Source organism: Cydia pomonella, chromosome 4 (assembly GCF_033807575.1).
Source record: "Cydia pomonella isolate Wapato2018A chromosome 4, ilCydPomo1, whole genome shotgun sequence".
Taxonomy (NCBI): domain Eukaryota; kingdom Metazoa; phylum Arthropoda; class Insecta; order Lepidoptera; family Tortricidae; genus Cydia; species Cydia pomonella.
In genome coordinates this window covers 10,641,656-10,659,628 of record NC_084706.1, presented here as the reverse complement: position 1 = coordinate 10,659,628, position 17,973 = coordinate 10,641,656, and the positions used below count along the sequence as shown (strand labels likewise).

The window sequence follows — 17,973 nt, the reverse complement described above, 5'->3', positions numbered from 1 at the left end:
TTCTTTCGACTTGTTGCCACTGTCCATTAGCCTACCTTCAATAAACTTTTGACGTGTTTGTTATGTTTTTGTCTTAATAAGACTGGAGTAATGGTCAATACATTCTGTTAGAATTGAATATACTATCATGGACTAATTAAATTAATTATGTAAAATATTATGTGTTATTTGAAATACCGCATATAAATTAAATTCCATACACATATATTTATAAAACGACCTTGATGTACGCATTATCTGAATCTTAGTTATTGATAAGGCCTATACCTACAAATGTATATATTTATATGATATTATACTATAACCGTTAAAACGACATCATAGAATATGTTACAATACAAGTAAGCAAATAACTTTAGCTAAGGATATCTAAGCATGTTATTTATGTAGGACAAAGAAGCGGTGTATTTTATTTGTATAAAGAAATGCGTAATAATTGCGAAAAGCTTAACAATTAAATATGAATCGTATAGTACAGCAATAATACAAATGATTCATAATGTAAACATCTGAAATACGAAATACCATGACGAAGAGATAATCACAACATTGATATGTTGTTGTCGTAATTTTCCTTTGGTTTAGTCCTAGAGAATATTATCAATAAATGTAATTAGTCAGCAACCATGCCAGCTGGGCTTTGGGACCAAACTGGCTTGTGAGGCTGCCATCCACGCCGTTCGAGCCTTCGCGCTCGACCCAAATAACGCGTTGCATATTGCATTATCTAGCTGAACATAAGAAATGCTTTCAATTATTTATAGAACGCGACACTTTTCTAACAGAGGTTCTAGAGAAAGTTCCAGCTCACTACCCTTTCTTATGGCAGTCTTATTTGTCCCCTTCCTAGCTCTTATTTAATGGTTCACTCAGTCCATCTCAGGTGGGTGCCCAGCAAGGTGACCCGCTTGGCCCCCTAAATTTCAGCCTGGCTATTTAAAAAGCCATATCCAGATCTCGATCACCAACGTCTGGTACCTCGACAACGGCACTCTAGGGAGTAGGCCACAGGAGGTCAAACAGGATCTGCTAGCGCTCCTTCCTCTTTTCCGGAAGCTGGGACTTGACGTCAACTCTAGTAAATGTGAGTTTTTTCCCTGTGTAGGGACTGCGTCCTACATTCGCCCAAGCTTTAGATGATGTTAAATAAATAATATATTAATTTAGCTTTTCCCGCTATGCGCAATGTGCATTTTAGTTAATAGCATACGTAACTGTTTATTATGACCGTTATAGGGATGAGCTTGTAAAAACATTGTAATATAAGTTATCTGTTTCCTTCCCTTTGTCGGCACTTGCCTTTGTGTTAATCTCTCTTTGTTTTATTTCTGTGTCAGTTTCCGAATATTGTTAACTTTAAGTCATAAACTAATTTGTAGCCAGCGGGGTAATTCGTGGGAAACGTTAGGATTTGCCATGTGCGAAACCGTTATAGGTTCTGTACCGCTATTCCTATTGCGTACCTGATGCAAGGTTATAATCATCGGAATCGCGGGAGTCAAAGATAGTTCGTAGTCAGACGTCAACTCGACAAGTTGTCTCTTAACGGTACGCCGAAACGTGCGATCCAATTTGAGTAGAATGCCCATGCTACCGTTTCTGCTTCTTGATTCTCAATAGGTATAGCTTCAGGCCACCTAGAGAAGCGATCAATGCAAGTTAAAATATATCTGCATCGTTCTGACATTGGCATTACAACTATGTCGATATGCACGTGTTCAAATCGAGTAGAAGGCGGTGCGAATGATCCGACAGGGGCTGACACGTGACGCGTAACTTTAGCACGCTGACACTCTAAACAGCTTCGAGTCCATTCTCTGCAGTCTGATTTGATAGACGGCCAGATGAATTTCTGCGTAGCTAGTTTGATAGTAGTCTTGGCTCCTGGATGAGATAATCGATGAACAGAATTAAAGGCAGTTTTTCGGAAAGGCTCAGTAATATAAGGCCGGACCGACGGAGTAGAAATATCGCAGTAAATACTTTCTTCGAGCCCAGGTAACTGTAAAAGCTTAAGCTGTAGCGTCGAATCAGTCTTGTTTAATAGCGATAATAAAGTGTCGTCCGATTTCTGAGATAACGATAAAGCTTTCCAATCAATTCCTCGTTCTATGGGATCAATTTCAATCCGAGACATTGTATCGGCAGGTATATTCTGCTCTCCGCTAACATGCCGGATATCGGTTGTAAACTGACCGATAAAATCCAGGTAGCGGAACTGTCTTGGAGTGCATTGTTTATCTTTTTTCGCAAATGCGTACACGATAGGTTTATGGTCGGTATAAATTGTGAATGGTCGCGCTTCTAGGTTATGTCGAAATTGTTTGACAGCAGCATAAATTGCGTATAGCTCTCTATCATAAGTTGAGTATTTCTTCTCGGCACTCGATAACTTTTTAGAAAAGAATGCTAACGGCTGCCACGCGCCATTCACACGTTGCTGAAGTGCGGCGCCAACCGTGTTGTCTGACGCATCTGTGAATAGCGCCAGGTCAGCGTTATCTTGAGGATGGGCCAGTATTGTTGCATCGGCAAGGCATTGTTTGCAGGCCTCAAAGTCTTTAATACTATCAGGTGTCCAATGAATAGGCGCTTTACCTTTGAGGTTTCCCTTTAGTAAGTCATTATACTAGCTTGATGCGCTGAAGCGTTAGGTAAGAAACGTCTGTAGAAGTTTAGCATACCTAAGAACTGACGCAACTGCTTCGCTGTGGTAGGGAGTGGAAAGGAGCGTATAGCTTCTACTTTACCAGGTAATGGGCGTGTGCCCTCCGCAGACACTAAGTAACCTAGGAATTCAACTTGGTCCTTACCAAACACACACTTAGAAGGGTTAATCACTACACTATAATCACTTAATCGCTTAAATACAGTCTCTAAATGTTTTAAGTGTTCATCACTGTCACTGGAAGCAATCAAAATATCGTCTATATAACAATAACAAAAGTCTAAACCACGTAACACTTCGTCCATAAAACGTTGAAAAGTCTGGGCTGCGTTACGGAGTCCAAAAGTCATGTATGGAAACTCAAATAATCCAAATGGCGTAGTTATAGCCGTTTTAGGTATATCTTCCTCCGCCACTGGAATTTGATTGAACGCACGCACTAAATCTATGGTCGAAAACACTTTTTTACCACTAAGAGTCTGGGAAAAATCTTCTATGTGACGAACGGGATACTTGTCGGGTAACGTGCGGTCATTAAGCGCGCGGTAATCTCCACATGGTCGCCATCCATTGTCTTTCTTTTGCACCATGTGAAGCGGCGACGCCCAGCTGCTTTGTGACGGGCGCGCTATGCCCAACTTTAGCATGGCATCGAACTCCTTCTTCGCGGCGATAAGACGATCGGGCGCTAACCTTCTCGGTTTTTGAGCTACGGGCGGTCCCGGTTTCGTCACAATGTAATGTTTTGTATTGTGCTTCTTTTGTGTTGCCCCGGCACCGTCAGGCTTAGTGATGTCACTATATTTTCTTAAAACTCGGTGATAAGGCGAGTCCCCGGTTATTGTTGTAATTGATAGCGCCGGCTCGGACTCGGCTGCCTGACCGGTGACCGCAAGGTGTGTGGTGGCGTCTATCAGTCTATGCCTTTTTGGATCGACTAGTAAGTCATAATGGCTTAAAAAGTCTACACCAATTATCGGCTTAGCCACGTCAGCAACAACAAATCGCCAAGGGAAATCTCGGCGTAGTCCGAGGTTTAGGGTCATGGTGGAGAAACCGTAAGTTTTGATCGGGGTGTTATTCGCTGCAACTAGCTCGTACAAAGATTCTTCATTGTGAGGGGCTAGGCTGCGAGGATATACACTTAACCCCGCTCCAGTATCAATCAAAAATCTGGTCCCAGAGTTTCTGTCCACGATGAATACTCGTTGTGGCGTTGTTGTTGTGTTTGGGCAACCATTCGCCACTAATGGCTCCCGCTCGCGTTTCCCGCATTGTCGGCTGATTTAAAAACGCAGGGTGGTATGCATTTATGAGCTTTATTACCGTAATTATCATGATACCAACACATACCATTTGCTGAATTGCTCCTTGAGTTAGGTCGAGACCTTCGTCTCGAACGCGAGCGCGATCTGCCTCTGTATCGCGTACTTGCATCGAGGGACGTAGCTTTCAGTTGTTGCCGCAAGTCGGCAATTTCACTCTTTAAATCTTCTATAACTTTCATCGCTGGATTCTCCGTTGTCGCGATGGCAGGCGTAGGTGTAGTGCTGTTCGCGATTGCGTCCGCGATGTCGGCAACCTTGTCCAAGCTCTGCTCTGTTAGCGTAGCTAGGATCATCTGCATCGAGCGCGGCAACTGCTCCATCCATAGCGTACGAAGCAATGCATCTGGCACCGCGGATCCAGCGAGATTTCTGAGATGCCGCAAAAACTGAGAGGGTTTGCGGTCACCTATGTGTTCACGCTCCAAAAGTCTGCGCGTGTTTGCCTCTTGTGATGCACCTAACCTCTTAATGATGCTGGTCTTAAGTGCATCGTATTTATTGTCTTCTGGCGGGGCGATTAGTATATCTCGCACCTCTGTGGCATCATGTGGCGCTAACGCACTTACCACATGAAGGTATTTACTAATGTCATCAACGATGCTCGCTCTGTCGAAAATTGTTTCTACCAATGAGAACCACAGCACAGGGTCACTAGGCATGAATGCGGGCAAACGAAGCGTATGCGCATTTTCGTTAGCCATTTTAAAAGTACGCCGATAAAGTCACTTTACACGATAAGTTCACTAGAAGCACTAAAGTTTATGTCCACAACACATGTACTAACCAATACTGCCGTTTATAGCGATCACGTCGGGGTCACCAATTTGGCAGTGGGGTTTGGTATATGTACTTAGGTGTTGGGATTGTTGCAAAATAAAAAGTTCAGACGCGGTAACAATAATAAATCTATATTAACACAACTCAATACTAAACTAACACTAATTACAATAATAAGTAGGGAGCGATACGATATCAAGCTCAACCTGTGATAATAGGTACTTACGAGACAACTTGTCGAGTTGACGTCTGACTACGAACTATCTTTGACTCCCGCGATTCCGATGATTATAACCTTGCATCAGGTACGCAATAGGAATAGCGGTACAGAACCTATAACGGTTTCGCACATGGCGAATCCTAACGTTTCCCACGAATTACCCCGCTGGCTACAAATTAGTTTATGACTTAAAGTTAACAATATTCGGAAACTGACACAGAAATAAAACAAAGAGAGATTAACACAAAGGCAAGTGCCGACAAAGGGAAGGAAACAGATAACTTATATTACAATGTTTTTACAAGCTCATCCCTATAACGGTCATAATAAACAGTTACGTATGCTATTAACTAAAATGCACATTGCGCATAGCGGGAAAAGCTAAATTAATATATTATTTATTTAACATCATCTAAAGCTTGGGCGAATGTAGGACGCAGTCCCTACACCTGTAGCGCCTTCACTTTATTTGATACCTTACCCCCTGGTCTTAACGAGTTCTACCCAAAATGTTGATCTTCTGGGTTCTCCGATTTTCCCTGCAGCTAAACCTGAAGCTGAGTACGACACTTGCCTGGTTGTAGTTGTAGCCTGTCCACTACACCCTACTACTGTATACTCGTTCGACCTTGTGGTGAAAGAATACAACAACAAATAACAAATAATTTATTTAAAAAAGTATTCTACAGTGGTAGCACTGAAAGACTAATGGGTTAATGTCCTGAGTGTGTGCTGAATGTCGATTTGAATTCGGATTCGAACCAGTGGGATTTGGCTTCGTTGCCTATACGGAGTGGCCGACTTGGTATCTTGGTATGGGGATTCCGGCACGTGCGAGATGTGTGCCTTCCGGCCTTCCTGGCATCGGCAGCGGGGTTAGTGGATCTTGTTTATTTACCATGTCTATTTGTTTTAGCGAATTCCCGAAATATTTCGGCACTCTTGCACATGCCATGCCATCTTTACGGAATACGCTTCACTGCACGGTGACACTGCTACTATTTTGCTGATAGTTACTACGTTAAGCTGGCATGTGCAACTATGCCGCAAATGACCTAAATATTGGTAACTTGCCAAAACATAATGTTTTTGAAGACAATAGTATTTATAATGTAAATGACCATGTCAACTTACCGAGCCCATTGTATGACGTCTTTAGGGTCCGCGGTGGAGGAGGAGGAAAGCGTGACATCGTTGATGAAGCCCGACACCGCGTCGATGAGGCCGCGGTCGCTGGGCGGCTGAGCGGGCACCGTGAGCGGCCCACCCGCCCGCGCGTGCCGCGGAGACTCCGCCGACATTGCGTGGCCTGACCTATGGACATGCGACTAGTTGTTACATTTAAAGTTTTTTTAGGCATATTTGCAAGGTACTCGATCTTACATTCTTTATTGGAAAATTCAATGTTCAAAGTCATTTGTTTTTGAAAAAAGGGCAATACGGATTAAGCTGGCCATACACACTAGGTATGCCTGCGCAGTTTTATCAACTGGGCAGGTAAAACGGAACTTGTGTGTTGTGTGGCATTTGACTGTGCAGTTTCCTATACAGCTTTACCTGTGCAATTGAACACTGCAGGCATACCCTAGTGTGTATGGCCAGCTTAAGTGTGGTTGCGAACTATTAAATACAAGTAGTAAATGTATGAAGAAAAACTAATCATTTTGTAAACAGGCCCCAATGTAAAAGCCAGCTCAGGGCTCAGGCCCTTTACTGACTTGAGCAGGCGCACGGATAGGAGAGCTTCCCATAATAGGGATGACCTACACAGATCTGCCTACCGGATGAAACTTTTGTTTTATCAAATAAAATATGTTCCTGATGTATTACGGTTTATTCAATTTTATTTTTCTTTACATCTTCTTTACATGTAAGCAGAGAGTAGTCTCTGTTTACACCATACCATACCATACCATACCATAGGGTAGAAATGCAAGGAACAATGCACTACATAACTGAATATAGCTCAACACCTAACACGTCTTAATGTGTTATTAAACACATTAAGACGAAAGGGGACGACCGCCCCGAAACAGTCTTTGCATATAAACGTAGTCCCCAAATGGGGGGGTGAGGAAAATTCCTCTCTGGATATTAACATTATTGAAAATATTTTTACACAATTTGATTTGTTTTAATCATAGCTATGCCCGACTGTTTGACTTTTTTCCATTGTTTCAATATTATAAGAGTTAAAAACATTAAAAAAATTGTATGAAACCTTTTTTACGCTTTTAACTTTTACAATAATTAAAAAACGAAAAAAATCTAATGGTTGGGAATAGCTATGACTAAAATACATAAAATTCTGTTAAGTAATTTTTTTCCATAATGTCAATATCCAGAGAGGAAAATGAGGACTACTTTTTCTTATTTTCACTAGTTACCACCAAGTTGTTACCAGTAGTAACTACTGGGATTTTTTTTACCACTGGTAACTACTGGGGAAAAAAAATCCATTAGTTACCACCAACTCGGTTTGGTGGTAACTACTGGGTATTTTTTCTCCCCAGTTGTTACCACTGGTAAAAGGTGGGATTTTTTTTTTCCAGTAGTTACCACCAAAATTTGGTTAGCGTTCAATAGTAATAAAAACAATATAAATAGAGAGTGCTTTAAACGATAATTAATTAAAAGTTCAATGAATTATTAGTTTAAGTATAAGTCGATTAGTGTTTCAGAAAACTGCCTTAAAAGTGTTTAAAAAATCGGTTTTTGACTGATATGTTTGTTCGTTCGTATAATTGTGACGTTATTTATTGAAAGGGACTTATTGTCGATGGCGCTTACGCCATTATCAACGAAGCTCCTATATAAATACAACGCTGCGCTACACAGTGTAGCGTAGCGCAGCGTAAGCGCCCTTGACAAAAGATCCAGGTTTCATAAATAACATCACAATTAATTCAATTTACAATTAATAAGATAAATGCTCTCATGCTCTAGAGGTGGATGGCAAAAAGAAAAGAAAAAACATATAATCTAATAATTAATATAATGTAATGATTCCAAATAAAACAAAATTAAATATTTATTATACGTAAAAATAAATAAATAAATATTTTTATAACAAACAACATTGATTGAATTGCTATCTCGTGTATGTATGTAATGTAATATAACTCCATGCATGTTGTAGGACTGTTATCGCCAACTACAGGGCGAGCTCGGCGGACGTGTTGACGGCTCAGACCAACGAGTATAAACGCGTATCTCTGGCGGGCTCTCTTTATCAATGTCCGTGACTGAGACATTACGCTGGTCTGCGCGACAACCCAGTCCACCCGCGCTCGCGCGATGACAATTTCACTGTACTGTACTTGGCTTACCAGTTGCCAATTCACACAGTACATACCCACTTTTTTCTTACAGAAATAAATAAGTTGTTTTGTTTTAGAATATATTTTATGCTATCCATGCGCTATGTAAATAATGTATATTCTGATTGCTTGTATTTTTCTATGTAAGTGAACTGTTATATTCTTTTGGAGAAATAAATAATTTAAATTATAATTTAAACCAAACATTACTTACTCTCTAAATATATTTTTTTTGTTTTTGTTGTACTTGCAACGGTTTTCATATTTTTGATCACTTTACTGGCAGCAAGGCAGTTTACTGAAACACTAATCGACTTATAATTAAACTAATAATAAATTGGACTTTTAATTAATTATTAATTAAAGCACTTTCTATTTATACTGTTTTTATTAGCATTGAACGCTAACCAAATTCTGGTGGTTGGAAAAAAATCCCAACCTTTTACCACTGGTAACTACTGGCAAAAAAAATACCCAGTAGTTACCACCAAACCGAGTTGGTATTTTATCTATTTATCAAGTATGTGGTTATCTATAAAAAGTAAGAATGTTGTCAGCTAGTACCCATAGTGCAAGATTTGCTTACTTTGGGCACAGAATAAATAATAGTACTACCATACAGAAATTGCACTTCCTATAAAACTGAAGTTTGACAGCAATTCAGGGTCGAATTATGCTGTTCCTTTCTAATGTATGGTAAAAATCGAAATTCAAGTCATTAAATCTGTGGTTGTGCATGTATAGGGACGTTATGTTATGCCAACCCTAATAATTGCTTGGAGCAATGCTGAGCCGAGCAGAGCTGAGAAAAGCCGAAAGGAGGAGTGTTGCCCCACTGGTTTGGGACTAAGTTGATCTGTATATGATTGTCCCCATATATTTGTTTTATTTCAAGGTGAAGGTTTTAGAAACATTATTCTTGAAGGGTAATTAATATTGGTAACCACATTTGGATAATTCACACTGATATTACCCTCTGAAGTTATGAACTCTTGTAGTGTGAATCAATTTAAAAACAAACTATCTAAATAGTGAACTACCAGCATCAGCTGCCTGTCTAAAAATAATAATAATAATATTTGATAAACCACAGTATGGAAAGAAAGGCTGTGGCATGATAAGGGAACATCTTGTGCCTTAATAGCTATATAAAATTACGGTTTCAGAAACTGTATTATGCACCAGGCTAGTATGTACACCTATGCAAAAAGGTTTAATATGATAGATTTAATTACATTTCAATTACTTACATCAAGGTGACTTACCAACTTTTTAAAATAATTTATTCATGATGTATGTTTGTTAAAAGCTTGAATGAAATATATGTTATAGCTCATTTATAGGGGTATTATTACTCAAAAAATTGGCGGTGTCTCTGTTTTTGAAGTTATAAAAAACAAAGACACAAAAACAAACAAACAAGAGAAAACAAACAAACAAGAGAAAACAAAAGACATCACAACGGTACACAAGAGATGGGAAAAGGAATGATGGTGGACAAAAAATAAGATGAGAAGACAAGTTCAGGCAGGTAGCTGCAACCTTGTGGAGAAGACCAGCTTTAGACCCAGACGCGTGGAGGAATATGCAACCAGACAGAATGTATGTATGGAAAGGCTAGCAGTAAGTAAGTAAGCAAGAGCTATAATTTTGTTTATTAGCACTTACTAATGATGAGGCCCATCATCAGAAAAAAATCAGGCCTAAGAGCTATTAAGGCACAAGTTGGTCCTGCCACAGCCTTTGCCAAATACTAACAATAGCCTTTTTAATAATATTGTTTGCAAAGTATGAATATTTGCGGTATATTAAAAAAGATAAACAAAATAAGAAAAAGTTTGAAAACCTTGTTGATTCAATTATACCTAGATAAGATAGATTATTGTGTTGAATTTGAAGGACACAAAACTAATAGAAAAGACTCAGCTATGAATAAGATAAGCAAATAAAATATAGGATATAAAGTTACCTCAATGACCTTTGGAGTCATCAAAAAAACTGCAGTATAAATGTAATGACTGTTAATTCGGATGCATTTTTAAAGAACAAAAGCTGCGCAAAAGTAACTTTAGAACAACAAAACAATTGAACACGAAAACAATGTTCACCTTGCGTGTGCCTTGAGTGAATCATTCTTTGTAGATTACATAATTAATAAAAACAAAACAATGTTAACTAAAACACCTTATGTATATTTAATTTAAGGCACGTTAAACTCTGTTGCTTCGATCAGCTGCCAGTTATAGATATAACTACTACAGTTCTATAGCACTGATACGGTCCGAGGACAAAGGAAATCAATGCAATTGCACCACCCTTCTATGACCCTACCCAATAAATTCACCTTACCCGACAACACCTTACGCAAATCTACCTCTGTATTATCCAAAACTCACCTTGTTTACGAAAACAATCTTCATTATAAGTCCATTTTCGAAATTTTAAGTTATTGCGTCGTTTATACTGGCAGTTGAAAACAATGACGTCACAAGATAAAAAAATAAATAAGGACACAAACAAACATTACTTGATAACACAATCACTCAAACAACCGTTTTAAATTAATTCTAACACTCATCAATAAATAAATTGAGAATAAATTACGTTTATACACAAACTATAACAACAATTTATGAAAACAGATGTGAATGACAATACCCCGAGCTTGATTCGTTTCGTAGTGTGCGTAATTGACTAGCTGACTGAGAATATAATTGGAAGTGGGAATGTGTGAGTTTCTCGTTTCGATTGGCTAGACGGCAGCGCATGTCTTCTCTTTTTGTCATTTAAATAATGTTGCCATATGCGAATATAATTGGCAGTGGTAATGACTAATGAGTGAGTTTCTCGTTTCGATTCGCTAGACGGCAGCGCATGTCTTCTCTTTTTGTCTTTTAAATAATGCGAAAATTTTACTTAAAGGCTCGGGCATTAGTCGCGAAAACCGAAGTTCGTCACTCTAATTACATCTTAGTCACAGTAAAAGAGACAGATTCCCGCAATTTGCGAATTTCGGTTTTTGCGATAGGGCCCCCGGGGCTCCATAGGCCTTGCATATATTTTTATTTTCTTAAAACAACATTCCTGGGCTAGAACCGCAAAAATTGAAGTTCGTCAATTGCGGGCATTTTTCTCTGTCACTCTAATTTTGTCTTAGTTAAAGAGTTAGAGTTAAAGAGAAAGATCCCCGCAATTTGCGAATTTTGGTTTTCGCGGTAGGCCCTCTGATTTCATTGTTCAATTATTTTTAGAAGATCTTTTATTAAAACTAATGGTGTTATTCATAGACGCGTTACTGGCCTGAATTAGCTATTAATCGTTTGACTGTATCTGCCATTTTGACTTCTGTATTTGTCAGAAACGGATAACATTCATATACTAGCCGTGTCTTATCCAACCTCGACATTGGCAGAATCATCAACACCTTGATGGAGCCATAACACTTTTTTTTTTTAATCTTTATTTATTTATTGAGGGTTTTTAAACAAATGCCACCCTCATAGTGGCTCTCTAACAAAACGACACCAGTCTAATTTTCACTTTTTCTACGTGCTATGATATCCATAACCATAGAATAAAGAAGCCCAGCCTCTTCCGAAGCTGGGGATGCTAGGATGCTATTGACTCGGCCGAGGTCATAGGAACAGACATTAAGCAAGCGACGCTGGAGCCATAACACGAAAAATTTATTGATTGGATAAAACATAATTTAACTAAATTAGGCCAGTACAGTTTTATGAATAAGGGGATAAGACAGTAAAGTGCTAATTACATCCACACTTTACCGAGCCTGATATCAGGCCCGACGTCGGACCCTAGCAAGAGTATTTTTTCGTTTCACCAAATATCAGCATATCGTTTACAATATTTGAAATGTAAAAAAAGTGGTTAATATGCAAAAATACTAACCATTGAACATTTTTTGCAATAAAAGAGAAAGTATTTTTTAATTTCAAATATGATTAACGACGTGCTGATTTTTCATGAAACTGAAATCGATTATCAAGGCCGATATTGGGACTGATTTCGGCCCCGATATCGGGAAGTGTGGATGTAATTGGCGCTTTACTGTCTTTGTCACTCTAATTCATAGATGGTAGGATCAACTAGATGTGCTATACGCGTGCGCCCGTAAGGGACAGTACACACGCAATGCGCCAAATTTAAAAAAGTTTTAATATTCCTCACAACATACCAAAAACAACCTAAGTTTTCTAATTTACGGTGAGGAATAAAAAAAAAAATGAAACTGACAAGGACAAACAATAATATTGTACAATAAGTACAGAGATGAAATGGTAGAGCCGGCAGATGACCGAACGAGATGCCCTTATGGAACTTTCAGTAGGAGTAGCAGAGAAAGCGCTATGATTGTTTGGCCTTGTCACAGTCTCATTTTTAGGGTTTCGTACCAAAAAGGTACAAAAAGAACCCTTATGGTGCGACTCTGTCCGTCCGTCTGTCTGTCTGTCCGATGCTAAATATCTCGAGAACCACTTAAGCTATCTATTTGAAATTTAGAATAGTTATGAACAAAGCTAACCCAAACACATTGAAAGTACTTTTTTTATTTACCATTTATTTATTTATAAATAGTTAATAAAAAATGTAGTGATGTATTCAATTAAAAAAAAACATCCTGTTATACCACAGATAAAATTAAGTAAATACATTCATTTTATAGCTTATTAAAGAGGCTAGCTTTGGTGAAAAACTTGGAGGTGTCGCTGACGTAAAAGTACTATAAAAAAAAAAAAAATTGTTTATTTTTTTGTATGGCAATGTGTCCTATAATTCATGTCGTATAATTGCCTTTACTATATGCACAATATATGTGACGCACGTGAAAATCGGCTAGCTAGAAAAAAATATTGAAGAAAGATCATATATTTTTTTTTTACCAAAATCTATAATATTTGGGAGGCGTATAATTTGCATACTTGCTACTAATTTAAAGCCACATCATCAAAAAAAAATGACAAGCCAAAACTCGCTGGGGGCAGATTCACTTAACTTATCCTGGCCTGGCCTTTCAAAGTCTAGTGACTAGGTCCATTGGGGTATCGTTTGAAAGAGCTTTTAAGTTGTAACCCTTATAGATTCGTCATGTTTATGTCACAGCCACTTTTCTCCGAAACTATAAGAGCTATACTGTTCAAATGTAAAATGTGTCTCCCCCCCCCCCCCCCTGTAACTTCTAAAATAAGAGAATGATAAACCTAAAAAAATATATGCTGTATAAAAATACATTACCATGCAAACTTCCACCGAAAATTAGTTTGAACGAGATCTAGTAAGTAGTTTTTTTTTAATACGTCATAAAATGAAAAAAAAAAAAATTTTATCAAACCCATACGTGTTTTTAGTCTATGGATAGGTCTTCAAAAATGATATTTAGGTTTGTAATATCATTTTTTTCTAAACTGAATAGTTTGCGCGAGAGACACTTCTAAAGTGGTAAAATGTGTGCCCCCCCCCCTGTAACTTCTAAAATAACAGAATGAAAAATCTAAAAAAAATATAAGATATACATTACCATGCAAACTTCCACCGAAAATTGGTTTGAATGAGACCTAGTAAGTAGTTTTTTTTTAATACGTCATAAAATAAAATAAAAAAATTTTTTTTTTCATCAAACCCATACGTGTGGGGTATCTATGGATAGTTTTTCAAAAATGATATTTAAGTTTCTAAGATCTTTTTTTCTAAACTGAATAGTTTGCGCGAGAGACACTTTCAAAGTGGAAAAATGTGTGTGTGTCCGTGTCCCCCTCTGGAACTTCTAAAATAACAGAATGAAAAATCTAAAAAATATATATGATATACATTACCATGCAAACTTCCACCGAAAATTGGATTGAACGAGATCTAGTAAGTATTTTTTTTTAATACGTCATAAATGGTACGGAACCCTTCATGGGCGAGTCCGACTCGCACTTGGCCGCTTTTTTTATTCCCCACCTTAAAATTATTGTATGATTTATGATGGGCAACAAATAACCCGACCAAATTGCGTAGGTTGTTTTTGATATTTTGTCAGGAATGTTAAAACGTGTTTTTAATTTTGCGCATTGCGTATGTTTTGTCCTTCACGGGCGCACGCGTATTGCTATACGCGTATATCTATATGATCCTACCATCTATGTTATTATTATGACATTCGAATTGTTTATTTACTACGAAATCAATCTTACCATGACCTTAATAAATATTTTATTAAACGTGCTTGTCTTATGTTTAACTAGTACAATTATTCAGGCTCGAAACAATTTAAACACAGACAAATTAAGTGATAATGTATTGCTTATTATAATTGACGATTTGCGACATCTGACGGACAAAAATGTCAAACTGCCTACCATTGAAAAAATGGCGGCAAATGGCATAATGTTTGAAAATGCTTTTGCACAGGTAAGTTGCTGCCACTGTATACTTAACGAAGTCTGCAGCTGACGGTACCGCGCCATGCTTAATGACCTTGACTGATAGTGAATAATTAACCATCTCGGCAGATAACTGTACCTACTTAATTTTCTCTTAATTTACAGCAAGCTCTTTGCGCTCCGAGTAGAAATTCGATGTTAACGGGGCGCCGACCCGATTCGTTACGTCTGTACGATTTCTATTCATACTGGCGAGACAGCGTCGGCAACTTTACTACGCTACCTCAATTATTTAAGCAAAATGGCTACGACACGTACTCTGTTGGCAAAATATTCCACCCAGGCGCCAGTTCTAATTTTTCCGATGACTTTCCTTATAGCTGGACAGAGCTACCATACCATCCCACAACTGATAAATATAAAGACGCTGCCGTGTGCAAAGATAAAATAACTAATAAATTACAAAAAAATATTATATGTCCAGTTGATGTTATTAGTCAACCTGATCATACGCTGCCCGACTTACAAACCTTGGATTACGCGGTAAATATACTACGAGAAAGAAGAAATAAAAGTCGTCCCTTCTTGCTAGCTGTGGGGTTTCATAAACCGCATATACCTTTAAAATTTCCGCAGGAATATTTGGGTACGTATTGTTCATCATACACATCAGTCTTCTCTAAAGTAGGTACTTATTAGGTTTTAGATACTCTGCAAATTATTGAGAAGAGCCAACCGCAGTCGAAATCAGTAGTTTTAGGAATCGCGACGAGCTGCAAATGTTGTTATCGGTGATCTAAACAGTTTGAATATGATTTTTTATTCACATGAAGAGCCACAATCGTACCTACCTCAAAAGCGACTTGCGAGTAGGGTTGCCAGATCATAATTTGATAAAGGAGGGCAGATGGGTCTAAAAAGGAGGATTTTCTATAAAAAAGGAGGACTTTCACAATTAAACGATTTTTTTGTATTATTTTACTTTATTTTAATTATATTTAGCTGAGCTGCCAATTTTTAAAGTTCTTGGTTTTTTAACAAATAATTATGAAAATCTTCACATGTCATGTTTTTGAAGTTGTATTGAGTAAGAATTACAGATTTAACTGACTGCACACTTAGTCTGTTTCTCTCTTTGCTCCACTGAGTATTAATCAGTGAAAAAACTCTTTCCACGTTTGCGTTATGTGCACTTATACAGAAATAAAACTCGCAGATCTTGAGCAGTTCTGAGAAACATTCAATGTTTTTGGCACTTTTGAAGTAGATTGTCCACTGCCCGAGCGGCTCGTTTGACTTTTGACCACGCTTCAGCATGCAAGCCGCATGACACAACATTTTCAATGACATGCTGCAAAAAGGAGGACTTACAGTAGGTGTGGGAGGACGGGAGGACAAAACATGAAAAAGGAGGACATGTCCTCCTTTTGGATACCATCTGGCAAGCCTACTTGCGAGCCGCGGTTTGCCGACCCGTCCTAGCCCATACTTGATTATTAGGAGAGCTCCTGCAGACCTACTGATTTGGGCATTTCGGCCATTGTGACCGTTTGTTCTACGATATGCGTTACTTAAGTAGGTATTTTAGAGCACTCTAATAGAACACCTAACTATATTTCGTAATTTCGGGGTAGATCTCATAGTAGAAATAGTTAAGTACAACTTACACTCGTATATTCACTTCACAAAGAGTTATGACTGAGTATTGAGAAAAGAACCCCATGTATTTTGCCATTTATGCGTTAATACATACTTAGGTCCTGACTTTTTTCAGAAAGAGTACCGATAAACAAGATACGTCCACCAAAACATCCAAATCTACCAAAGGCCATGCCAACAGTAGCGTGGCATCCGTGGACAGACGTCCGACATAGAGACGACATAGCCCGACTCAACATATCTTTCCCCTTCGGCACCATGCCGCATGAGTGGACGTTGGACATAATACAGAGTTACTATGCCACTGCGGCTTATGTGGACGACTTAATTGGATCTCTCATGCGACACGTCGATTTGAAGAACACGGTCGTGGTCTTAACTAGTGATCATGGTTGGTACCTATACATTACATGGGTACGTTTTATCGGGTTCACACAGGTCTCATGAAAGTCGTCACATTCATTTGGTATTTTATCAAAACAATGAAATAACCTAACTGCGGATTTATGTATGTCCCCATAGAACCTAATAACTCTGTTGTCTTTTCCAGGCTGGTCTTTAGGAGAAAGCGGTCTCTGGGCTAAATACAGCAACTTCGACGTCGCATTAAAGGTTCCTTTGATTTTCCTAATACCCGGAACGCAGCACAACACTATAAGTCTTCCAGTAGAGCTCATCGACATTTTTCCAACACTAGCTGAGATTACTGGTTTGGGTAAAAACATCCCTAAATGCACTAAAACCCATGAAATTGTATGTTTCGAAGGCAAAAGCTTGCTGAACTTAGTAACACTAACGGAAAATGACGCCGGCGATGAATATTTTGCAATAAGCCAATATCCAAGACCAAGTGTATATCCAACGAAAAACTCAGATAAGCCGAAACTAAAAAATATCAAAATAATGGGTTATAGCATAAGAACAAATTACTATCGGTATACAGAATGGGTTTCGTTTAATAATACACTTTTCACAATAGACTGGAATAAATTGTATGGTTTGGAACTTTATGATCATATCACAGATCCATATGAAGCACACAATGTCGTTTCTAAACTTAAATACCGCCGGATTAGGAAACAATTATCTAAATTACTACGGGAATCAGTAGGTCAAAGACGGAATAAAAACGTGATTACCTAAATGGTAAGACCGTGGTGCCCAATGTACATGTTTGTACAGAGGTTTGGCGAAACCATGGACAAATTAAACAAGAAGACTGACGATGTCTACACAAAATCGCGTTTCTTCAATATTCAGGATATTGCCAGATGGCGTCACTAACGTTGCAGGTCTCAATTTTGTTCAGCGCTTAGACCTCTGGTTCTGGGTTCGAGTTAAGCAGCGCCTAAATGGAAGTTAAATTATTTTGAAGCAGGACTCAGTTCTGTCCATTTCGTTCGGCGCTTAGGCCTCTGGTCAAAATTTAAAATAAATTAACTTCCATTCAATAGATGGCACTAAATATTGGAGATTTTATTCATCCATGGCAAAACTGACTCTTATTAAGTTGGTTTGCCTGAGGGTGGTTGCAAAAGGTGTTGACACTAGTCATGTTAAATGGCTGGCAGTAAATGCGCTTTAAACGTGCAACATTTTCACTGCTAACTTTTCATAT

The 17,973-nt window shown here is 38.4% G+C and overlaps 2 protein-coding genes across 4 annotated transcripts in view; one reads left to right on the top strand and one right to left on the bottom strand.

Moving 5' to 3' along the window:
* LOC133517067 (uncharacterized) overlaps positions 1-11,320 on the bottom strand; it is a 36,292-nt gene extending 24,972 nt beyond the window's left edge. The window contains exons 1-2 of one of the 3 annotated variants that reach the window (XM_061850210.1): positions 10,972-11,320; positions 6,128-6,307 (exon numbers count right to left, since the gene is read on the bottom strand). In XM_061850210.1, coding sequence (XP_061706194.1) covers positions 6,128-6,307; positions 10,972-11,099 — 308 coding nt within the window. In that variant the 5' untranslated portion in view covers positions 11,100-11,320. The other 2 variants (XM_061850211.1, XM_061850212.1) reach the window with 2 other exon arrangements.
* A 2,684-nt stretch (positions 11,321-14,004) lies between these two features.
* On the top strand, positions 14,005-17,775 carry LOC133517065 (iduronate 2-sulfatase). The gene is made up of 4 exons (XM_061850208.1): positions 14,005-14,724; positions 14,862-15,342; positions 16,471-16,746; positions 16,906-17,775. The coding sequence occupies exons 1-4, from the start codon at positions 14,356-14,358 to the stop codon at positions 17,496-17,498; spliced, it is 1,719 nt and encodes a 572-aa protein (XP_061706192.1). The 5' UTR covers positions 14,005-14,355; the 3' UTR covers positions 17,499-17,775.
* Positions 17,776-17,973: the final 198 nt, after the last annotated feature.